Below are 25,214 nucleotides of genomic sequence, written 5' to 3'. Positions count from 1 at the left end.
AAAAATGATACAAGACCTAATTGTAGTATGTCCAAAACAAAATTACTACAACTAAAATACTTGTGAAGAATACATCTCATTGTTGCCAAATTAAACCAAATTATAAGTTGATAGAAACAAATAATAATTTAGAAGAAACTAACTATAATAAAACAAAAATCACAAAAGAAAAGAATTATAGTATTCAATTGTTCTACATAATTCCATATATTTGACATTCTTAGGAATATAAGAATGAATCAATATGCATGTGTTATCACCAAATTATAGGATTTAAAAATTTAAAAAATAGAACATATCAATTACTTTAGATTTAAAAAGTGTGTAACAATTATATAAAATTATATATCTAGTCATCTTGTATTCATCTATAAGTGATTAAGATGTAATTAATATTAACCAATAGGCTTAAATCAATTTTAAGATTAAATTTGAACTATATAAATACTAATAGGTAGATGAATAAACTCTCTTATACATTCTAAGATTGAACAAAGTTTTAAAAAAGAGATGATTTTTAAAAATATTTAAGAAGATATATTTATAAATGTTTAAAAAAACCATTCAAAATAAACAAATAAGTTTTGTATATTACTTATAACTATTAAAATAAACACATAAGTTGACATAATTAGACTTGTAATAAAAAAGTGACTTGGTCCATTTTATAGCCTCTTCTCACTTTATACTATATCTAAAGTCCAAAGTCACCAAAAGAAGGTTCTTTTTCATTAAGTAATGGGACTTTAATAAAGCTTTCGAACTAAGGTCTTTCAAAGTGGACTTCTATGTATAAAGTGTCTCTTAATGTGTGTCACAACTTGCTATTCCCTCTATTATTTATATATATATATATATATATATATATATATTTTTACATCAAATGATTTAATGAATATGTATATCTTGTTCTATTGTATTATGAATAATGAATTTCCTATAGCTTTGTAAGTATATTAATATAATTCAATGAATAAACCATTTAAAAAGTATGTGTTGTTTTGATAAAGTTCCACTACTAGAGATATAATAAAATATAAATATAAACAATAATACACTTATAAAATAAAAGACAAAGATTATTCTAATAAGTAATTAGTAATAAATAAAACTATAAGAAAGATATTATATTAAAACAAAAAGGTGGATTATAATAGAAAAATAATAGAATATCATAACCATATGTAATTTCTACATTGTTTTAACATTCTTTTATAAATGAATTTGATATTCTAGTCATTTGCATTAATAATAAATTTTATTAATTCTACCAAAATTATATTATAATATTAGTTTAATATAGTATACCTATAATATTACTAATAATGTGGTGATAAAAAATAAACAAAAAATCACATCTTGATAATAATATAAAAAAGTAGACAATAGATAAAAAAAATCTAAAAAATAAATAATAAATAATTTTTTTTGTATCAATGAAATTGTTCAAACAATTGATCCAATTGTTTATGACAATGAGCTTCACATGAGATTTTTGATATTAATACATTGCAAATCCACATATTCACAACAAATAATCACTTCAAATCAAGTATGCATATGTATGTTTAAGTATTTGCATTAGTTTTTTTCATTCAATTAAATAATGGTGATATTTATAAGTCATATGTGTGCAGATTGTATTTGCATATTTTAATTATTGTAAAGCAATATTCTCTCTACATATTTTTATTTTTATTTTTTATATCACAAATTCAAAGTAGATGCTCATATACAATATTAATTGTTATTATTTTATCATTTAATATTACTATTTTGAGTAATTATTAATAGATCTAATTAATAATTTTCATCTATATTTTCTTCTTGCATTTAAGTATTCTTTTGTTTTATTGGTATAATGATATAATTTTTTAGTTGCTACTATAATATATCTACCAAATTTAAGAAGACAATAACTTATGCTTCTCTTATATCACTTGATATTAATAACATATTACTATGTTTATTTTGCAAAAATATTATCAATGGATTAAAAAATATTAAAATTAAATTTCATAAATTATAATTCCATAAAAAAAATGCTATTGCCTTGACTAAAATTACTTAATATTTTGGAATCATAAGTAATATTGTAATGTAAATTCGAATACATTTAATATAATCAGACAATATAAATATTAATAGGATGCATAAGCATCAGATGTTTTGTATAAATATTTGGAAGAGGATAAAATATGTATAAATAATCATAATCAGAAAAACAAAAACAAAAACAAAACAAAATAATATAATAAAATAAGAAGATGTTGGATCTATTTTGAGAAATAAGTATAGGTAAGTATAAACTTTACACAAGTATTACTTTGCAGCATATTGTTATAAGAGATCTTTTGGCACATTTTTGAAAACATCCTCCTTTATCTGCTATAAGAATTTTTTTCAGTAGGACTTTGCATTCTAAGCAAGCATAGTAGGTTTAGTATGTAAAATCATGTTTTTAAAATAATCTTCTAAAGTTAAAGCTGTATAAAATGTTGTGGTCTACTTACATATTGTGGATAAAAATGCAACATGTTTTAAAATCTATAACTTTGGTGCTTATTGTAGTTCCCACACCTCTCAATGATTTGTTTCAACTTCTGATTATTTTATTTTGTCTTTTACATTATTAGAAAAAAACCAAAAAAAATTCTAAAAAATCATGTTTTTTAATAAAAATATTAGATTAATTCTTGCATCTTCCTAGTTTGAACAAATTATTACTATCAAAATTTTAAATACAAATTTAGAAAAAATTTATCCAATTTTGTGATTTAGTTGTTTGATACGTCTTTTTGAATAACACATCAGTTTGTGTATTTTAAGTGTTTCGTTTTTTTAATAATTGTAAATTATTTGAAAAATATTTATAAGAATTAATTGAATAATTAAGAATATAGAATATGATGCTTTTGTATTTTAAAAAATAAATAAAGAAATAAATACTGTCACATATTATTATATATTATATGTAGAAAAAAAACTTAGTACTTAAAAAAGTTTAGTAATATATGATAAAATTTAAATTTTAAAAAATTGAAGATGATCGTAATTGAATTTTTTGTCATGAAATTATAGTTAGCAATAAATTAAATGGATAATTTATATTTTCTATAATATTGAAATACTAATATTATTATATTATTTTTATATTCAATTATTTACTTTCTAATATTTATAAAAATATTTAAAAATTAATAATAATATAAATGTAAGTGTATATATTTAAAAATAATAGATATCTGATGAGAAAATATTTATTTTTTAAACCTTAATTCTAAAATTTATATATTTTTATACTAATCTTATACCACAGAAAAAGTAAAAACTATAAAATATCTTAATTGATTCTAAAAAAGAGAATAAAATGTTTCTTACACATTGTAGCTTTTACTTTTGGAATGACTTTGCATTATACACTCAATTGAAAAAGGTTGAATTTGTGCCCTGAAAAAAGAGAATAAAATAAAAATAGGAATACTTTTTTCACACATAAATTTTTTATTGATGTTTACTCATAAAATTTGAATACGAGAGTATTGAGAGTATTGAGTTTTCTAAACAATCCCTGCACCCTGAATTAGTGCATAAGTGAGAGCTAATTATATGGGAAACCGGGCGGGGTGAAGTCGACCGTTTCGTGTGGAATCCACCTCCGTTCATGAATTGCCCTCAATGAGAGTGGTGAAGGGAAGTCCTCAGCAGTTGGTTTATTTGTTTGTTTGTTGTTGTCCATGGCTCGTGAGGCAGTTGCAGAGGCAATTTGAGCCATGGCGATGAGGAAATCGAAATTCAAGCAGCAAGATCCCCGGCGAGCCTTGGTTGAGCGGCACGGACTCGCGGCAACTGTTGCTGTGGCCGTTCAAGCTGCTGTTTCTTACCCTCTGGATACATTGAAGTCGCTCCAACAGGTGCACCCCTAAACCCCTAAACCCTGGTTGGGATCAGCCACTATGCTTAAGCTCTCTTGAGATATAGCCGATTGTGATGAAATCCTTTAATTGTGGAAGTTGGTAAGAGCTTTGGTTTTGTTATCATTGTGAATTTCGTGGTCCATGTGATAATCTCTGGGAGCAGGTGTCTGCAAATGCAGGGAACAATGCAGGACTAAACATTGTTGTTGATCCGAAGAAAGGTATAGGCGCAGGGACATTGGCTTCCGGAATCAGGTCAACTGTTGGAGTAACAGGTCAGTGTGATGAGTTGCTCTCTTCATCGTGCTCCAGTGATATGGAACTGAGATTCAGGTGGTGCTTAACATTTTCCACCCTTTACTGCGTGCAGGGTTGTATGGAGGATTAGGGTGGCACGTTTTGGGGAGGTTGCCTGCGCTTGGCACGCGGTTCGGTGTGTACGAGCTATGTTGCGCTTTCGCCACAGGTAGCTCATACCACTACGTCGGAAATGTGTTACCTTGGCACGAAATTTCGTCGCTGCAAATCTCATTTCTTTTCATTTTTATTGATTGTCCACTTTTAAGTCGTTTTTGAATCGAGACCATATACAGTAGAATCATATGTGGAAATGCTGACGGATTTGTGACAATGCTGTTGTTTGTGAGGGTGCTGCAGATGGGCTAGCTTCGAATGAGGTGTCTATCTCTGAAGCGTTCATGGCAGGCCTTTGTGCTGGCTCTGTAGAATCTCTTGTGGCTACTCCATTCGATATCCTCCAATTGCGTGCTCAGGTGTCGGCTGTGACAGCATCTTCAGCAGGGGCAACAATGTCTGGCAGCAAATCCCCGTGGACCCAAGTAGAGCAAAGCCTTGTTGGTTTGCCTCATGCCCATCCAAAAATGATGAATGACATAAGGAGGTTTGCCTGGCTAGAAAATGGAACAGGGCGTCCTCCACTCATAAAGGATGTAGCAGGATTGAAGCGTCTGACGGATGTAGAGGGACTGAACGTGCTTTGGCGTGGCCTACGGCCTGGTTTATTTCGAGACGCTTTGTACGCGGGAGTTTTCTTTGGAAGTTGGCAGTACATGTATGAAATGATGCTGGAGTATAAAGCCTTTCACATGACGACCAAACCCAGGTAAGGTCCTCTTAGGTATTCTTTTTTCAATTTCTGACGTGAGACTGTTGTACCATTTCTGCCGATCTGCAAGGTGTTATGTTCTTTGTTGCAGTAATCTGCTGGATTTTGTTCCATAGTATCGAATTTGAAAAGTGCCTGATGAGAGAAAAAAGTGGTTGTGGGTGAAAGCTAGACAAATCATGGTTAAGAACTCACCTGTAGCCTATATCGTAGGAGAAAGTTCACAGGAATTTAAATCATTACAGGATTCATATGAAGTACTGTAGTTGTCTATTTCTGTGTTAGTTCATAGAGGAGGATTTCTTTTAAAGTAACTCATATTGTAGTTTCTTTCTGTGTTCATGGGTAATAGCTCTGTTGAGGATATCCCTCCATTGAAGCCATGGCAGTTGAGTGTCAGTGCTGGTATCGCTGCCTCTGGTGCAGCAGCTGTCTCCCATGCATTGGACACTGCGAAGACCAGGAGCCAAGCTACGGTCATTCCTAAGGTACTTTCCTGGAAGTTCATACCGAGATCAGTTGTTTTGTGCACGAAGTAATCCTCAGCTTGAGATCAGTTCTTTTAGGTCTTGTACTTGGGTCTTTGATCATGTTTTAGAGGTAAGCAATTGACGGTCATAACACTTGATTGTTTGGAATTCAGCACATCGCTATGGAAAGAAAACTTCTCAAGTGGGTGCAGCCTGGCAATTGGTTGCAAAGAACAGCAGGTTTACTTCCTTATGACCAACCTCTGCTTTGGAGGGGTTTAAAGATTCGAGTCCTTCAACACGGATTGGCTGCTGCTGCATTGGTGGCCTCGTATGAAACAGTTATGCAGTATTTTTTGCAGCACAGCAGACGATAAGGTCAAACTCAAAGCTTGTTTGGCATTGAACGGAAAACTCACGCACAGCTGTGTGTCTCGGTGCATCTTCCCTGTGAAAATATATTGTTTAGCTGTTGGGCTAGTCTTGATTGTCAAGTACGTTGAAAAAGCATGACCTCGGCGGCAAGGATCGGCGCTTTTTTCTCTGTAGTCTGGCAAACGTCTTGCTTTGAACCATTTCTGCGCTCGTCCAACCATTGGAACAAGAGCTTCAGCACTCATGATTTGGTGGACAGAATTGATGTGTCTGCATTTTAGACATGGTGTGCTCTGCATATGATTGAGGACCAAAGAAGCGATATTTGTATCTTCAACCGTAACTATGGCAAGTGTGCTTGAAAATTTTGCAAGCGAGGTGGCCATGTTTAACAGATTATATGCTTTGCACGTCGAAGACGTCGAGAGTTTTATGGTGGTACAACCTCGATAATCTTTGAAGGCTTTTTGTAGCGGTTTTGGCCGTCAGTTATTGAAGTCATTAGCCTTAGTGGGTCCATCAGTTGTTGAATAAACCTATGATTCCATTCCAATTGCATCTTAAAAAAACACACTTTCAGCAGACTTTAATTTAGTCAGCCATCACGCCCTGCTGATGTGAACTAAAGGTTTCAAACCATGGGTCTTTAACGTTGTACCACTCTTTTCCAGAGATCCAGCAGCTGAAATTGGCCATCATGGTAGTGCCCTGGAGACCCATGCTCTGAACTGCTTATTTACGGCTTGTAGTGGAATCCTTTTTGAGGAACTCGGGTACACGATCAGAAATCTTATCGCGGATTCCGGTGATAACTGCTGTCGGCACCGATGACACTCGCAAACTGTCAGGTCATGCATGCGAGAGGGCGCCAACGATCCCCACGCCACAGTGTCGAAGTAAATTAGAAATTCAACATTCCATACTGGTCTTGTCATTCTGACGAACGAAATAGGATCATCGTCCCCCGCCGTCCTTTGGACTCTGTCACGAGAACTGGTGTGACCAATGAGGCTGACTAATCTTTGTCATATCGCTCAGATTGTCCAATGAGATGGTGCCAGGTAGCAACGAAGCTGCACTTCGCTTGGCTCTGTTCCGTCGAAAGTGAATCATCCAGAAGTTTCGAGCTCTGGCTCTAAGTCGAAGGAGCAGAAAGTAGTCGGATTGTGCCTTGCGTAAGCTATTGAATCGTGGTTGCGAAGTTGGGTTAGGGCATGGCAATGGCGAACTTGAGGGCGGCATTGTTGTGGATTGTTGCGTGTTTGGCGATTGCAGCTGTTGTTGATGGAAAAGTTGAGAAAGAAGTGACGGAGCTTCAGATTGGGGTGAAATTTAAACCCAAGAGCTGCGAGTTGAAGGCGCATAAGGGCGACTCCGTTAGTGTGCATTACCGCGGCACGCTCACCGATGGGACATTGTTCGATGAGAGTTATGGTAGAGGCCAGCCACTTGATTTCAAGCTAGGGCAGGGGTCCGTTATTAAGGGCTGGGATCAGGGCATTCTCGGAATGTGTGTTGGGGAGAAGCGGAAGTTGAAGATTCCGGCCAAGCTTGGCTATGGCGCTCAAGGTGCCCCGCCCAAGATCCCAGGTGGTGCAACGCTGATCTTCGAGACTGAACTTATGTCTGTGAATGGCAGAACTGGGACCGGCCCCGAGGATGTTGTGGATCCCCCAATGGATCTGTCTGTCGACGATGAGGAGTTTGGAACCGATGATGACGAGGAATTGTAGATGAGATTTGCCTTCTTCGCAGGGATTCGGGCGCCATTTGTATGGAGCAACTTGATGTGTCGCTTGATCCATTTCATGCAGTTTAGTCATGCTGGATCATGCCCCACTTTAGCGATCAGTTTCTGTAGATGCTTGTGGCGTTGGGACTTTGAACAGGCAGTCTGCGGTTAGGTCGCCGTCTTAAGTTCTTATTCAACAGGCCAAACTGCGATAAAGTTGCAGTTTAATCCTTTCAGTTGTTTTCCAACCTCGTATGTATTTAAAAAAACAGAAAGTAATGTGCGGAAGAGTCGTTGACTACCCTTTTTGAGCGCTCATCGCGCACCGGAGTGACCTAATTGTCATTTATGTCTTCTCCGAGGATCGGTTCACTGAACCTCGCTACTATTTGACGTTCCATGTCGGGGATGTGCATTCCCATAGACTAGGGTTTTTATCTTCTTTCCTCAGTACTCTCATTCGGTAACCACACTAATCATATCGCCTTGCTCTGATCCATTGTCTTACTTAAATTTCCATGTATGTTTCTGATGTTTCCTGTGCATTTTTCAAATCAGTACACTTTGCTTCTTATCTCAACCTTTTTGCAGCTGGAAGTCATGGATTTTAGAAGAGTGCTGGCTGGTGACACAATCTGAGCTTCTCATTCACTGAACCCAGCATGAGATAAACTGAAGATACTCTTGATGTAGCGAGATTGCTGCTGGAAAGCTTGTTCAAGCAAGCATTGTGGGTGATCACGCGACAACGTGGTGATGCAATGTCAACGACCTGGATGGTTCCTATTCCTCCTCCGACTGGTTACCTGCAGGCCACGAGGTGTGCAAATGCTTCACAAATACTTATCATTAAAGTCATGCGTCAGAGATCAAACACTAGAGATCAAACTGACACCTAGTTCAGTAAAAGAAGACTTTTAAATCATGAGGAAATTTATCCTTTTATGATGAAAATTTAGTAAGGATTATCGATAATGGGGTGCAGAGGTGGTTAAATTGCTATTCATCAAGAGTGATGGTGAGGGTTTCTTACATAGAACTGAAGACAATATTATGCCTTCACATGCTTGTAAGAATTTTCGTTTTACAAAGTAATTAAAAGAAATAATATCCAAAAATGTTCTAAAGATATGTATATGTATGTATATATATATATATAAGAATATTCATATGTTTTACTAATTTTTTATATTTTTTTTATTATTTATTTATTTATTATCTTGTGAAATCAACTAAAAAGTTAAAACAGAATTATATATATATATATATATATATATATATATATAATGAGCTATGAGACTAATAAAGCAATCCAATTTTTTACTTAAGTGATCTATTCTATCTTAACCGTCATTGCATCTTTTCAACCTCCATCCCTATTTCTAATTATTTTTCATTTCAAACCATCATTGCATCTTTGCAACTTCTATCCCTATTTCCAATTATTTTCCATTTCAAACCATCATTGTATCTTTGCAACATCCATCCCTAATTCCAATTATTTTTCATTTCAAACCATTGCCAATGATGCTGTGGGGGTTGATAACATTGAGAACAAGGGTGGGGAGTTGAGAACATCAAGAATAGGGACAACAATTGGGAACAAGAAAATGGTTGGGAATGGAGATAAGGTTTAAAGGATACAATGATGGTTTCAACATGTGGGTTGATTTAGTAAAAATTTGGGTTCATTTATTATTTATATATATATATATATAAATATATATTGGAATTTCATGCTTTGCTTTGAAAGCAATATAATATAATAAATCATTTAAGTGTATTAAAAATAATATTATAATATAAATAGATTTATAATTGTTTGGAATGATGAATATATTTAGATAGATACTTTTTAATCAAATATCACAAAAACAACCTTTTATTTTTTTATAGACAAGAAATAGCAAAATAACATGAAAAAATAATAACGTGAATATTGAAGAGATTTGAATATTTTTAGATAGATGAATAATTAAATAAATATATAAATAGATATTTGGCTCTTTTAATATAAATAAACACCACTATTTTTAATATATCAAATATAATTAATATTTTTTTAAAATATATTTTAAAATTTTAGATAGTTTTAATAATAATATAGAAGCTATAATTTAAGAAAATAAATACACCTATTCATACAAAAATTAACATATATATATATATATATTTATATATATATACATAATTAATAATCTCAATGAATGTTATTTATTTATTTATTTTTATAAATTATTCAAATTTTTATAATTTAAGTGGATTTATTGACACAACAACCAACAATCATATGTAAACTCTTTCATTCTTTTTCATATCCTTATTGTTATTTCTATTTGTCGAATTTTTGTCTATTTTTCATCTTCTACAATGTAACAAGTTTCAACTACTCTATTCAAATTCAAAACTAATGCATAGGAACCTAGATCATGTCCTTTGAAAAAAAGCCTTAGAATTCCCAAACAAACTTCACTAGAAGCATTAGCAATCAAGCCCATATCTATAAGAATTGTCAAATTTGATCAACAGTGTAATTATAAGTAGATATGTGAACTTAATTCAAAAATTCACTCAAAGGTTGCAAACTCTTAGTGCATTGAACAAAAAAAGCATTTTATAAGAGTTACATTCAAGAAGAAAGAAATGTAAGGATTGTTTAATTAAATTGTTGATTTACAAAGCAACATGAGTCCATGGCTAGATTGGAGACAATGGAATAAAAAGCCTTTCTACCCTTCTTTTATTTCTCATTCAATTTTTAAATTTAAATTTTATTTAATTTATTTGCAAAAAGTAAGATCATAAGTTTATGATCTAGGCACAACTTTTATTCTAAAAATTATTATCAAATATGCAATGAGTATTAGTTCAAAAATATAAATTATTTGAGGTACAATTATATATATATATATATATATATATATATATTTTACTATTATATATTTTGTTACATAAGTAATTTTAACTTTTTTATATATTTTTTATTTTAAATAATACATATATATTAACTATAAATAAAATTTTAAATCATACATATTATTATAATTTTTAATTTTAATTTTGATGATTTTATATTCATAATCAAGCTGAATTAATTCATTTTCTTTTATAAATTTAAATATCATTTAAAATATATTTTTCTACTAATATAATATAAAATAATATTATATCCCTATTACATTTTGTTTAGTCCTTATTTAATAGTCAATGCTTAAATTTTTTTATTTTGTAGTTTTTAAAATAATTTTCTATTAATTTTTATTTGAAGCAAGTATAGTAATAGTATTTGCATGTCATTTGTCTATTATAATTTCTCTCCTTTATATCCTTTAAATAGAGTAATGCAAAATGTTAAACAAGCATGGACCTTCCATGCATCTCTTACTCACAATGTGTCGCGGATATACGCATGTAAGCCAGTAATTACCTATATAAATAGATAGAAGTAAATAGATGTAGATAAAAGTAAATAAATTCTATAATATCTTCTATAAAAGCTTCCTAGAAGCTTCATAGACGTTGCTTTGACTTTATAGGTGTCTTTAATTGACTTTTTGGATTAGAAACATGGTCAACAAGTTGGCCATGTGCCACATATGTTGTTAGCTTGAAGACCAAGCTAACTATGTGGCCCACATATAGAAAAACTTGCCTTGGAAGTCAAGGCATATATCCTACAAAGTCAACACATATTGAAGGTCCTATAGAACATTGCCACGTAGCCCTTAGTTAGATAGTATATTAGGAGTTGCAGACTACCATAACTCTTGTCTCTATATAAGTATATTAGGAGTTGCAGACTACCATCTTTTAAACTGATATTGTTCTTAATATTTTCTTTCTCGTGAAGTCCTTTCTTCTACTTGTCTTCAATGACATTAGATATTTTTTTGAGTATTATTATGACAGAACTTATTGAAATGAAGAGTGCAATGGCACTAATGAAAGAGCAATTGAGAGAGTTGATGCTTGCGATACATCAACTTAACTTACCACCACAAGAATCAATAAAAATGGTAAGAAGTGAGGATATAGAGATGATTAGAATTGCTTCAATATTTGTACCAAATCATGTCCCTCCACTCATAGTGGAACATCTTTCAAGTCTTAGAGAACCAAGAGTTATCCTATCCGAGAAGTTTGATGGTACATAATTCAAATTTTGACGATTTATGAATCAAGTACAACTTGTGATTGAACTTCAACCTCAAAGCTATCCAATTCTAGGATCACAAGTTAGATTTATTGGTACATTTCTTTCAAGTTTAGCACTGTCGTGGTTTTTATATTTTCTTAAACGATGAGATCTAATATTAGATAATTTGGAGGCATTTTTGGTAGAATTTTGGTCTATGTATAGAGAACATGATGCAACTTGTGTTGCAACCAACAAGGTTCGTATTTTGCGATAAGGTAATCGATTTGTAACATTATATGCTTCACACTTTTGACAACTTACAACTGATATCAAGTAGGATGGTGCTGTACTTATTAGCCAATTTTTCTAAGGATTATAATATGAAGTAAAGAAATTGGTGCTCAACTTATTTAATCCTCAAACATTGAGTCAAGTAATTGACTTTGCTGTAAAATATGACAATCAATTTTTTGAATTTTAATCTGATAGTTGTACAAATGGACCTCAACTTTACTATAATTTGATGGCAATACCAACATCTCTTCAAGACATACATTCAAAAAGAGAGGATATGTAAATTGATGCGATATGTTTTAAACCTCTTATCGAGCAAAAAAAGACTTTGCCATCAAAAAAGACTGTGCTTATATTGTGGAGAACCTAAACACACTGCTTAACATTATCCAAAGAAGTGAAAAATTCACAAAATGAGGAGCACATCTATCAAAGAAGACAATGTGTCAAAAAATGAATTTTTCCAGCTAAAATAAAGATCATGCGGTTGGAATCTTATATAATTTCTAATGAAGGTCCTATCCTCTCTTTAGAACCCTCTCCTTGTTTTATAATAGATGTGTATTTATGACCTAATAATTATAAAGCCTCTGTCTTGATAGATTCAAGAGCCTTAGATTGTTTCTTAAACATAAAATTTGTTATAATTCATAAAATATAGTTAGTACAAAAAATCAAAATTATTTATGAAAAAGTTATAGATGGTCATCCATTGTCTTATGGAGATGTTATTCATGAAACATTTCTTATAGATGTAGCAATAAATAGTCATAGTAGTTGCATAATCTTTAATATAATTAGATCTCTTTCTAATCTAATCATTTTAGGTTTATTATGATTAATCATAATCCTTGTATAGATTAGATTTCTTCTATCCATGACTTTTTTAAAAGCATAATTAAGAGTGAAATTAATCCAATAGAAAGTCATAAGTCTAGTGCACTTAAACCTATGTTTATAGGTGCAAGAGCTTTCTTGCATGTAAAAGAAGAATCACCTTCTATCATTTATGCCACACCTGTTTCTAATGATGCGAAGACTTCAAGTGGCATTTCCAACCAATATTAAGAATTTTAAGATGTATTTGAAAAGAAGAATGTAGATACTCTTTTAGAACATTGTAATAATGATTGCTCAATTGACCTTCAAGAAGAAGCACAATCGCTATTTGGACCAATCTATAGTTTATCACAAAATGAATTGATTGAACTCAAGGAATGTATTGAAGAGAATTTGGCCAAAAATTCCATACGCCATTCCAAATCATCAGAAGGAGTTCCAATTTTATTTGTGAAGAAAAAAGATGGATCATTGCAGATGTGTATTGATTATGAAGGACTCAACAAGATCACCATCAAGAATAGGTATCCTCTACCTTTGATATTCGGACTTCTAAATCAATTGAATCAAGCTAAGATCTATACAAAAATAGATCTATAGGGAGTATATATTCTAGTATGTATTAAAAATCGAGATGATTGGAAGATTATATTTCAAACTAGGTGTGGGCATTTTGAATACAACGTCATGCCTTTTGGACTTACAAATGCATTGACAACTTTTCAACATCTAATGAATGATATTTTTTGAGAGTTTTTAGACGATTTTGTTATCTGTTATGTGGATGATATCTTGATCTATTCTAAAAACATAGATGAACATGAATTTCATGTTCGTCATGTGTTACAAAAATTAAGAGATACAAGACTCTATACCAAGATAGAAAAGCAAGTATTCCATACTACGTAAGTCGACTTCTTAGGATACATCATTTCAAATGATGAACTTATGATAGATACTAAGAAAACAGTAAGAAATGTCCAATACTTTTTTGGACTTTGCCAACTATTATCGGATCTTTATCAAAGACTTCTTTCTAGTTGCAACTCCACTTATATGTTTGACTTGCAAAGACAAACTTGAGTGGAGCAAAGGAGCTGAAGCATCTTTGAAATTTTGAAATCAACCTTTATTTCTGTACGAATCTTATATTGCGTCAACTTTTCTAAGGCATTTTTTATGCAAATAGATGCATCAGACTTTGCTTTAGGTGATGTATTATTTTAAATGGGACCAAATGATAAACTTCACTTAGTAGCTTTTCATTCCAAAAAATTTTCAACAACTGAGATTAACTATGAAATCCACGACAAAGAGCTTCTTGCAATCGTAAATTCATTTCAAGAATGGAGTTATCATTTAGAAGGCGCTTTTAATCTAGTCACCATATATATAGATCACAAGAATCTCGAGTATTTCATGTCGAGACGTGTTTTAAATTATCGCCAAGCTTGTTGGAATATTCCAAAATAACCTTGGTCTTTTGTTTCTATAGATTTCATCACAGATCTTCTAATCTGAGGTTCTTATGATTCTATATTTGTGATAGTAGATTGTTTTACTAAGATGGTATATTTTATATCATATAAAAAATCTATCACAGGTAAAGAAATAGCTAAGCTCTTTTTTGACAATATCTATCGCTATTATGGATTACCTAAAGATATTATATTAAATAGGGGAACTCAGTTTGTATCAAGATTTTGGCAGACTCTTTTCATGATTCTAAAAGTAGATATAAAACTATCTTCGGTATTCCATCCTCAAACTGATGGACAAATGGAGCTTGTTAATCAAGTTTTAGAGCAGTATTTAAGATGTACTATCAATTATCAACAAGATAATTGGACAACTCTTTTGCAATTAGCAGAGTTTGCTTATAATAACAGAGTACATTCTTCTACAAAACAAACACCTTTCTTTGCCAATTATGGTTATCATCCATGACTTGATATTTTTGACTTTTCAAAAGCTCATAATGCTGCGGTGAAAGATTTGGCAAATCATTTATCAGAGCTACATGTAACAATGAAGGCACAATTAAAAGAAGCTTAAGAACAATAAAAGATCAATATAGATATCTATGGAAAGGAACAACCACCATTTCACAGGGGTGATAAGGTATGGTTACTTCATCGCAATATCAAGACCACTCGTCCTTGTGATAAGTTGGACTATAGTAGACTTTGACCATTTCCTATTTCTGTACAAATCAATTCAATTATATATTGTTTATACATACTGGATTCAATGAAAATCCATCCAATATTCCACGTATCTCTTCTTCAACCATACAAGGTAGTGGACATACCAAGAAAAAGATAAGCTCCACCTCTTCTTGTAGAAGTGGACAATAGTGAAGAGTTTGAAGTGGAAGAAGTCCTAGGTTGAAGGCGGCGCCAAAATAAATTAGAATATGTCGTCCATTGGCACGGACATGATATTAGTGAATGCACATGGGATCCAGTAAAGAATCTTGCAAATGCAACAAAGGCGACGGAGGCTTTTCATCGACAACATCCATCAAAATCAAGATGAAAATCTTTCTTATAAAAAAAATAAGATCTAAGCAAGATAACATTCTACTTTCAATCTTTTTTTGTAATTTCTTTATAGTTGTAATGCTAAAGAGATGAAGAATCAACAACCAATGGATTTGATTAAAGAGCCTTCATTTGCTGACCTATGAGACGAGACATTACAATTGTCACAACCTTCAAGACGATGCAATCAAGATGAAGATCCTCAAGAACGACATGTTTTTTCTCGAATAGATGGCGAGATACAACGCGTTTTGTATTACGACCTTGGAAGAGACTCCCAATGTTTGGTAATTTTATTAGAAGTAAGAACAACTCTTGACAATGTTTCAAATATTTTATTTGAAGGAAGTTATGAAGGCCTTAACAACGATCAGATAACACGGTGGTCTTCCTGCCTTAATATGTGATACTATCAATGGTTGAGAGGCCCTATCAACCATCTTCGAAGAGAACAAAGATCTGAGTATGTGGCAAATATAATTTGTTGCATCATAGATTTTGTCAATAATATGATGACCGCTCCTTATAGAACTCGTTCCTAGAAGGGGGGATAATGTCACGGACATATTCATGTAAGCTAGTAATTACTTGTATAAATAGGTAGAAGTTAGTAGAAGTAAGTAAAAGTAAGTAAATTCTATAATATTTTCTATAAAAGCTTCCTAAAAGCTTCATAGATGTTGTTTTGACTTTATAGATGTCTTTAATTGACTTTTTGGATTAGAAACATGGTCAACAAGTTGGCCATGTGCAACATATGTTGTTAACTTGAAGACCAAGCTAATTATGTGGCACACACGTAGAAAAACTTGCCTTATAAGTCAAGGCATGTGTCCTATAAAGTCAACATATATTGGAGGTCCTATAGAACATTGCCATGTAACCCTTAGTTAGATAGTATATATAGAGATAAGAGTGAAGCCTTCTTCACTCTTATCAACTCCTTTCTTACTTCTAGTCTAGTTTCAAGAGTCTCAAGTTTTCTTATCTTTTGGCAATAAGCCATTCCAGTTTCTTTTAATATACATATTTCTTTATTATTATTTTGTCACTTTTTCTTTGACACGAATTTCATTGCTTTATGCATCATCTTTTAGTCCATGTCCTTGACATAATGTCATGCTTCATATTGTTTAGCCCTTCTTCATTATATTATGTTTAATAGATTTTTTTATTTTTATATTTCTATACTAAATTATTTTAAAATTTTGGTTTGATTTTAAGGTAATTAGATTTAGATAAGCACATTTAATTATTATGTTTTTATTTATTTATCTAAATTTTTCTTATGTGTTGCTAAACATGACTTTATTCCATGGTGTATATTAATGCATTGTGTAGTAGTATTTTTGCATCTAATTCAAAATGTTGTAGATTTGATTCACAACACATTGCTTTTTTAAAGGATCCTCATTCTATGACAACACTCTAAATTATCAATGTCTTAAGATTGGTATTTTTGCATTTATACTACTTTGCTGTACTTATTTAATATTACAATAAATATAACTTATTTGCTTAACCATCATAAATGATTTAGAGATGAAACCACCTTACCAATAAATCAATATCACTAATAATATATATATATATATATATATATATATATTGTGAAATATAACATAAATGTGTAAAATATCTTTTAAGCATTAAAATACATTAGAATTTTAAAATATATAGTATATAATATATGGCTATTAAAATATAATTGTAATAACACATGTATTTTGTAATTAAGTTTGTACATAAATAATTACAAGTATTTTAAAACTCACATCTTTTTGGCAATTAATTGAAGTGAGATCAATTTTTTTAATTATAATTATTTGTTTATTCATTTATAAAATTTAAAAACTAACAATACAATTAAACAATTCTTGATTTCATTAATTTTTTTGTTAGTACTCTGTCATTTTTATTAAAAATATTTTAACAAAACTTACAAATGTATCACTAAAGATAGATAGATAAAAGTCTAATATTTATTATTTATACAAACATAATAAATAATACAATCTTAAATTTGATTATTAGAAAAAATTGAAATATGAAAACACTAATTTTCATATTTGAAAAGAATATAACAAACGAATTGTTATTACCTTGAACTACCAATTAAAAAAATAAAAAATAGATGCATTCAAAACATTAACATTCAAATCTTAGCTATGAAATTCCAACCTTAATTCAATACAATACATGTGATGATAAATTACCATTGGTATACAAAAAACAATCAATTAGATTTCACCATCAATTGGATGGTCTTTTAACACTCAACTTCAAGAAATGATGGTCCAGTGGGAAAATAGTCTGTAATCTCTTATTGTTTCTAAACAAAAACAAACAAATAGTAGTTGATTTTTCATTCGTGAAGAAAAATAAAACTTAAATCTGTTGTAAACAATTTCAAAACCTCTTTATTATTTTTATTTTCTTTACTAAAAAACTGTCATTTTTACTACAGACAGAAGGAGAAGACAAAGAAATCTCACCAAAAGTAGCAAACAAACTTCGCTGTCGGTACAATCCGCGCGTCCGCTGGAGCGCCGAGGAATCGAAATCACAGACCTAGTTGCCGATTGTCAACTCCATGTGTGCTGATCTCTACCCAGACGATCGCAGTATTGAAATTCACTCCAGCTACGTACTGCGATTGTTTGATCGCTCTTCGGTTCGTCGCAAGAGCCGCCAAGCTGCTACGACTCGCAACGGTAGAGTGAGTGCGTGCAGATCTGTGGACGGGCATCGAAGGAATTCCGAGAGCTGGGTAATTTCGCTGAAACAGTGGTGGAGTTTACAAGAGTTGGGTTTCTGTAGATTTTGAGTTTTGAGGGGTTGAATTCAGGTTTCGGAGAGACGATGTGTGGAGTGGTGTCATACGTTGTTTGTGGCATTGTTGGATTCGTGCGTAGGGGAGGGGGAGCTTGGGTAGAACGCTGGAGCGTGGAATGTTCGATATTGGACAGGAGTGTTGTAGTTTAGTGAAGGGTGGTGGTAGGGTTTTTGAGGTTCAAGTAGAAGAGGTAGAAGAGGCGATCACTTTTGCGAAATGGGAGACTTCTCGAAGCTGCTGGTGAGATTTTTCTGCATTGGAATTTCACATTGAGGATTGTGTTTACTCATCATTGTTCCGACACCTTTTTGTGTGTGTATTTGTTTTTTTTTGTTTTTTTGTTTTTGGTGTGTTGATGAAATTTGGAGTGACATGACCTCGTCGGATCATAGGTGTCGATTTTTGCATGTTCGTGGTTGCTTTTTTTCCTCTTTTTTGAGTAGCAATTGCTGTTCTGGTGATGCAGGAGGGCGTGGTGTTTACAATTTCTGGGATACAAAACCCTGAAAGAGGACAGCTTCGAACTAAAGGACTTGAAATGGGAGCTCAATATCGCCCGGACTGGACCGCTGACTGTACACTCCTTGTGTGCGCATTTTTGGGCACCCCAAAATTCAAAGAGATTCAAGCAAAAGGTGGATCCATCGTTTCTAAGGTATTCTATTACTGGATACGTGTGGAAAAGCGTCATTAGGAAAAACAAACGATGTGCCTAGTAGTCTCTTACAGAGGGGGCTGCGGGCTTTTGTGTATGAATTGGTCAAGTCTGTATGTGCTGCGTGGATAGATTTTAAGATGATGTCTTAGTTAATGTGTTCTCAAGTTGCTTGCTATGTGAATCTGATTTCGATCGCAGCTCTATGACACATGCAGGATTGGATATTGGAGTGTTACAAGCAGCGGAAGCTCGTGGATTTTGAAAGGTAATTTTCATGCTTGTTTTCAATGGTGTTTTTAATATCAGGACATTTGCGTTGAGGTGCGTCATGTTCAACTTTATGTTATGGCTGTTTGGTGGGTTTCTTTGCAGATTTGTTTTGAACAAGGGCAGGCCATGGAGAGTACTAGGTGAGTTATTTGAGAGCAAAAGGTTTGTTCAAATCATGGCCTTGTTTTGGTGTTAATTTCGTGCTATATTTGAATGAACACGTTAATTTGACATTTAGGTTTTGAAGTAGACTTTGTTCAATTGGACTCGCAACAACAATGGCTACCTGGTGTCTAGTAAACTTCCTGTGTACAGTTCTTTGAAGTAGATACTTGGCAAATTTGGTGCAGTTTACTTGTGAATTATGTGAGGTGTCTGTTCGTAGTAGACCTGTATCTGAGAATTATGTTCTTTATTGAAGCATTTGAAAAAATGATATTGCAGGCGATAGAGGCAGAAGTTTGAAGCAGAAGAAGGTAAACTGTGGAACTGCGCAAGAAATTCAGAAGTGGGCTCAAGATGATTTGAAATTGATAATCAATTGGCTGCAGGAACAAGATGCAAAGGTACTGAACTCTTCATTTCATGAAATTGTTTATGCCAAAATGTAGTATTTTACACGTGATTTAACCAGGATTATTCACCGTCTGTTGCATTGACTCATCTTGTTCTGCCGAGCGGAAGGGTTAGAGTAGCCTCTTTATGAAGATTTTACCTATGTTTCGCCTGCTGTGTGTATTTGTTCAACGGAAGAAAGTGTTTTGAGTTCGAGTCTTCTCTGCTCTTCTACATCGTACAAAGCCTACATTTTATATTGAGTCTTTATGGCTTTTGTTTGTACAGCCAGGACCTGAAGAATTAGAATCTGTAGGTGCGCAAGGTATTTTAGTATGCCTTGAGGATGCCGTCAAAAGTCTTGCTGAGAATCAGGTGAAATGATAGACCACCTACATTGATACGCTTTTCTAACCTGAAGACAAGTTAGAACTTGACTTGTACAAGATCACGGCTTTTGGGGAAATTGATCTAAAATGCCAATTTCAATGCTCAATTACGCTAGGAACTTGATGATGCAGTTGCCTTTAACTGTCCATTTGCAATAAATGCATTGCTGAATTGAATTTGGTGTTATATTTCGCACAGGGATTAAGCAGTGTAATAGAGAATTGGGGTTTCCTACCGAAGGCAGTCAAGGAGTTAGCAGCCATTGAGAAAGGTGTTACTGAAATCTCCTCGTCAACTCTTGAAGAAGCTGAAAGGCTCAAGGGCATCTATGATGAAACACTAAAAGACGTCCTTGGATCAAGGAAATCAGCAAATTCTAGTGAACAAATGAAGGGGTAAATGTTTGAATCATCTTCAATTGGTTTTTGATATATGCCTGAAATATAAATGCTCATTAATCTTTGAAAGACTTCTATATTTTGTTTCGTGATGTTCTGTGCAACACATTTAAGATACCTCACTTTTTGGTAGAATTGAAATAAGATCGGTCTATTTTTTTGTGATATAGGTCGGATGCATTTACCAACTCTGCAGTGGCTGTATAAATAAGTTAGAATACAATTACTTATGAACAGAGGAAAGGAAGAAGCACTAAATTTTTGTTGAATTTATGTGCAGTGGAGTTGAAGAAGGAGAAGTCGACGACGATGCCACAGAGGTTATGTCAGATATCAATTCGCAGGAAACTGTTGACTATAACAGTGATGATACTATAGTAATGGAACCAGAAGCAATTGATGAGTGCACAAAGAAGCTGATGCAAAGATTCGTCGGAAGTAAGTAATCTAGAAGTATTATTGAACCATAGTTGTGCAAGACTACGATTGCATGATTTTCCATACATGGTTTTCTAACCTATGAGATTGGGTCTTGGAATCTGTTCTCTTTTTCCATGGCTTCTATTGTCGTTTGATGCATGGTGCGTGCTTGATGAATTGGATGTAAATCAATGACGATTTGGAGTTTTTCTGTTGCACGTTTCATGTCTTATCTGTATAATGTTTGTTGCAAGGATTATAATTGATTACAATAAGTTTTTCCTGGTCAAGTTTTTATATTTGTGCAGTGACTCGCCTGAGGATTCCGCAATGACTTATTACGTTAAGACAGTTAAATTTTCTGCAAGTTTGGAGGAAGCTTTTGTTGCTCTTCTGTTCCCTTGAGCTCAGGTAGCCTTACCACTCCACACGCTGATTAAGCTGTAATCTAGGACTTCGGTGGCGAGAAAGTATCCCGATTTCTGCTTCTCTAGTCCTCACTGCCCCATCCGGTTTGTTGATAAAACTCTTGACCACCAAAGTGACATAATTATTTTTGATGGAGAACAGTCAAATATAACGTAGTTTGAATGACGGTCTGCAGAAAAGGGGTTGTTCAATTCATCTTTTTAATTATTATGATTTTTATCTTTAATTTGTTGAATATAAAGGTGTGATATTTTTCTTTTTTCTTCAAGTCTTTGAGATTCTCTCCATATTTTTTGATCTTAAGCATTTGATAAGGGATTTAATTTCATTTAGTTTAATTCGTTTATGTATTGATTTAAAAAAATCTCGAGTTATGTTTTGATGCAAAATCGTTGCCCAATTTATCCTTGATTGTTTCTATATAGTACCAAAATTGAAACTTTAGCATCTTATATAATAATCCAATTTGTGCTCTTGCAATTTCTTTTAATTAATATGTGCATTCTATTTATATTTACATTATTTATTCCTAGTTACAATACTTGTTATACCTCCTTTGCAAGTCATGTTTCAAGAATTTACTTTTGAGAGGCTTTTGCATTTACTTTAACATTCTATAATTAAGTTAGTTACAATATATTTATTCTTAAGATTCTTAAGGAATGTTTTTAGACTATTTGGAAGTAGTGTTTTCCAATCTAATTCTAAAACATGAAGATCTTATCTTGGAGATTGTTGTATCACCATCCAACAATTGAACCATCTTGAGATACACTCTTGTGATCAGATATCAGCTTAGATTTGTCGACAGTTATAGATCTGGATCTGGTTGTATAAGAAACAATGACCACATTAAAATAACATCAGGGTGTTTACTTGTACTGGTATTTTGTAACAGTGTATCTTTAATGGTGATCATCGTATCTTGATGGTGTTTTTTTCTTATCATAGTATCAAAGCAGACTATCTAAGAGCTTGGTAGATTCAAAGTAGTTTTGAGTAGTCGTTTTCTTTTTGTATGAAAGTGTTCTTGAATACAATAGCATATCATATGAACTGCTTGAACAATCAATAGAGTCATAGTAGTTGAGTAGATATGGGAACAATGGACCATATAATAGCAGCTTCAAAGATGCTATGTAGGCTTGAGAGCTGTAAGGCCTAAAAAGCATGATTTGCAATGTCTTTGAAAGAGAAGACCTTTGGGAAGTAGTTGATCCAGCATCAAAGTCTACTGCAACACTACACCCAAGACAATAAAACACTACACAAGACAATATCAACTAGTAGTGGAGACTCCTTCAAAGTTCATGATAGTCAACAATCAAGAAATGATGAAGAGGAGAAGATTGAAAATGAAGGAGCATCAAAGAATGAAACACCAAAGAGCTCCACATATGTTATAGTAGTCACAATAACACCTTCAACCCCATAAGAGATCAACTTTGGAAAAGGAAAACCAAAGCAATGGATTTCTTCAAGTTATCTCTTACAAAAATGATGAAACCTTATATATATATCACATCTTAGATCTTGAAATAGGATAGAAAATTTTAGCAAATGTGTATTCAATATACACTATTGTTGATGTTATAGTTACTCTAAACAAGTGGAAAAATTTAAAAATATCTAATGATATGATTGTCTCTTCTTTTATGTAATATGCTTATGAATTAATTAGCGATTTGCAAGAAATCGATGACTTACCTTTAGACATAGTGATAGTTCATAAAATCCTAAAAAATCTACATGCTAGATTTGAAACTTTTGTAAAGACATAAAAAAGGGCCGACTAGGTATATACTCCTTTGGATGCACCTTTCTCTTGTGCCTTCTTTTCTTCTTGTAACATGATGTTGTCCTTGCCAAACAACTACGTATATGCATTGCTTAGAAAAGTGGAGGTTGAGATACAAACATTTGTTCTTTTAGAGGGATATATGGTATAGAGATTGTGCTCAAAGAAGAACAAGATTGGTGACCGTAGAAAAATTTGGCTTGTGATCATGGTGGTGATTAGTAGATCATTCTTTGCTAATAAAATGCATAAAAAGAAGACAAGCACAAGGTGTATTGGTTGCACATGATTTTTTACCATTCAACAACACTTTTTTATTAAGGCCTATAAGAATGACATGGCACTTGTGGTTGACAAAAAATGCATCAATCTTAAAGATGAATGCAACAATGTAATGCAAATTTCTAATGATGTATATGTAGTAGAGTAGAGAATTCAAATAAAAAATATAAAGCACAACCATGAAGGCATAGAAGACTTGTAATCATTTTTGACTATGTCTAAATTATTTTATAATAATCATGAAACAATCAAATAAATTTTGGATGTAGGTGTGACACCTAAATTCATTCTTATAACTTTGAAACAATAGAATGTTAACTCTCGGCTTATATTAAAAGATATCTATAATGAAAGAGCTAATCATTAAAATACAAAGCTCAATGAACAGACACTATTTGAGATATTATTAGATGACTTGCATACCTAAAATGTGTAGTATGTATACTAGCATAATGCCAAAGGACGACTCATGCATCTTTTCTTTGTACCACCTACACCAATAGCATTAACACAAGAATTTTTGCATGCGATCTTTATAGACTCAACTTACAAAACAAATTGATTCAAAATATTGCTATTATACATTGTTAGCATGACTTCAATAAACCAAATATTTATTATTCATTTTTACTTCATATAGCTACAATAGAGAATGATTTTACTTAGGCTTTGACCAAGACCAAGGAAATATTCATTGTAGAATGTCAGATGTAAGTTGTGGTGATAGACAAGACATTTATATAAATGCTAGCTATTTGTCCTTAATTCACAAACTTATTAAGTCTTCTCTATATTGTCATGTAATAATATAACCATTAGATGAAAGAAGAAAGAAAGTATATTATTATAGAAGAACCTAATTAAAAAGATGTAGTAAAAAAAATAAAGATAAAAGATAGTCAAGTAGTAAAATCTTGTGATATTAGAAGTGTCTTTTATGAAAATAGATTCTATTTATTTTGTGTAGCCATATATAAGACAAAATAATATAGATTAGAAAAATAAAGGATATGAATATATATAGGAAGAAATTAGAAGTTGTTTTTAGCAAAAATTACCTCAAGAAAATAAGAATTGATATCCAAAGAGGACTAGTTTCTAATAAGGATTGAAATCAGACCCTAAGGCACAAAGCCAAGTACCTATGACGACTTTAGGACTCTTTTGTAAATCAAATAATGGGAATTGAGAGAAAATTTAAGATTTTTTTTTTGAGAGTTAGTTTCATATAATTTGGATTAATATTGAGATTTTGAAGAATTTTTAAAATTAGTGATGTATTAGGTGAGTTTAGATTTTGAAAAATAAAAATGAGTTTACAAATTTCAAGATATTATGAGTTTTGTCACATATTTACAAATAAAAATTTGGAAGTTCGTTGTTATGCTTGTTGTAAATATTTATAAGAAATTTGAGATCAATTAAGTGGTTAGATTGAAGAGTATAAGAGTTTTTGTGGATTTTGGTTTCAAATAATTAAGATTTAGGATTAGTGAGGGATTTGAAGATTTGGAAATATGTACTAGTTTGATTGAAGCAAAATTGCCATCATTAATAGAAAATTTTATTTGCTCAGACAAATTTTATAATAAATTGAAGAACATCATGAGCATCTTCTGCTGCATCAGTAGTAGATCTTGCAAGAGAAACTTATTACATTATCATAAGAACAAGTGACATATGTCCAAGATCCAATAATCACGTTTTTTTGTATTATGTATGTTCTTGCTTGAGAATGTACTA

General features: G+C 32.3%; 3 protein-coding genes across 6 annotated transcripts; all 3 read left to right on the top strand.

Moving 5' to 3' along the window:
• Window positions 1–3,689: 3,689 nt before the first annotated feature.
• LOC112292613 (succinate/fumarate mitochondrial transporter) lies at window positions 3,690–7,936 on the top strand. Its single transcript, XM_024541271.3, has 6 exons — window positions 3,690–3,914; window positions 4,081–4,192; window positions 4,288–4,383; window positions 4,575–5,040; window positions 5,396–5,531; window positions 5,687–7,936. Exons 1-6 carry the CDS (start codon window positions 3,774–3,776, stop codon window positions 5,888–5,890), a joined length of 1,155 nt encoding a protein of 384 aa, XP_024397039.1. The 5' UTR covers window positions 3,690–3,773; the 3' UTR covers window positions 5,891–7,936.
• On the top strand, window positions 6,984–7,936 carry LOC112292614 (FK506-binding protein 2). The gene has a single exon (XM_024541272.3). The coding sequence runs from the start codon at window positions 7,103–7,105 to the stop codon at window positions 7,619–7,621; it is 519 nt and encodes a 172-aa protein (XP_024397040.1). The 5' UTR covers window positions 6,984–7,102; the 3' UTR covers window positions 7,622–7,936.
• A 10,017-nt stretch (window positions 7,937–17,953) lies between these two features.
• Window positions 17,954–21,659, top strand: LOC112292136 (DNA-repair protein XRCC1). 4 transcript variants are annotated; one of them, XM_024540288.3, is made up of 9 exons: window positions 17,954–18,511; window positions 18,738–18,926; window positions 19,145–19,194; window positions 19,302–19,339; window positions 19,644–19,765; window positions 20,043–20,129; window positions 20,343–20,539; window positions 20,823–20,980; window positions 21,271–21,659. In XM_024540288.3, exons 1-9 carry the CDS (start codon window positions 18,488–18,490, stop codon window positions 21,294–21,296), a joined length of 891 nt encoding a protein of 296 aa, XP_024396056.1. In that variant the 5' UTR covers window positions 17,954–18,487; the 3' UTR covers window positions 21,297–21,659. The 4 variants fall into 4 exon arrangements, with proteins under 4 accessions (XP_024396056.1, XP_024396057.1, XP_090112646.1 ...); XM_024540289.3 differs by having other exon boundaries at window positions 21,254–21,659; XM_090256520.1 differs by having other exon boundaries at window positions 18,245–18,511; window positions 18,738–18,906.
• The last annotated feature ends 3,555 nt before the right edge of the window (window positions 21,660–25,214 follow it).

This window comes from Physcomitrium patens, chromosome 15 (assembly GCF_059467195.1).
Source record: "Physcomitrium patens ecotype Gransden chromosome 15, ASM5946719v1, whole genome shotgun sequence".
Lineage (NCBI taxonomy): Eukaryota > Viridiplantae > Streptophyta > Bryopsida > Funariales > Funariaceae > Physcomitrium > Physcomitrium patens.
Note: the sequence above shows the minus strand (reverse complement) of the source record. Positions and strands in the feature narration are given on the sequence as shown.

What these genes read in the sequence shown, in the direction of transcription:
- LOC112292613 (XM_024541271.3), top strand. Translation starts at nt 3,774, where the DNA reads ATGGCGATGAGGAAATCGAAATTCAAGCAGCAAGATCCCCGGCGAGCC. An exon ending in CATTGAAGTCGCTCCAACAG is followed by an intron (nt 3,915 to 4,080) that starts GTGCACCCCTAA and finishes CTCTGGGAGCAG; the next exon opens with GTGTCTGCAAATGCAGGGAA. An exon ending in CACATGACGACCAAACCCAG is followed by an intron (nt 5,041 to 5,395) that starts GTAAGGTCCTCT and finishes CATGGGTAATAG; the next exon opens with CTCTGTTGAGGATATCCCTC.
- LOC112292614 (XM_024541272.3), top strand. Translation starts at nt 7,103, where the DNA reads ATGGCAATGGCGAACTTGAGGGCGGCATTGTTGTGGATTGTTGCGTGT.
- LOC112292136 (XM_090256520.1), top strand. Translation starts at nt 18,387, where the DNA reads ATGTTCGATATTGGACAGGAGTGTTGTAGTTTAGTGAAGGGTGGTGGT. An exon ending in TGCAGGAACAAGATGCAAAG is followed by an intron (nt 19,766 to 20,042) that starts GTACTGAACTCT and finishes TTGTTTGTACAG; the next exon opens with CCAGGACCTGAAGAATTAGA. An exon ending in GATGCAAAGATTCGTCGGAA is followed by an intron (nt 20,981 to 21,270) that starts GTAAGTAATCTA and finishes ATATTTGTGCAG; the next exon opens with TGACTCGCCTGAGGATTCCG.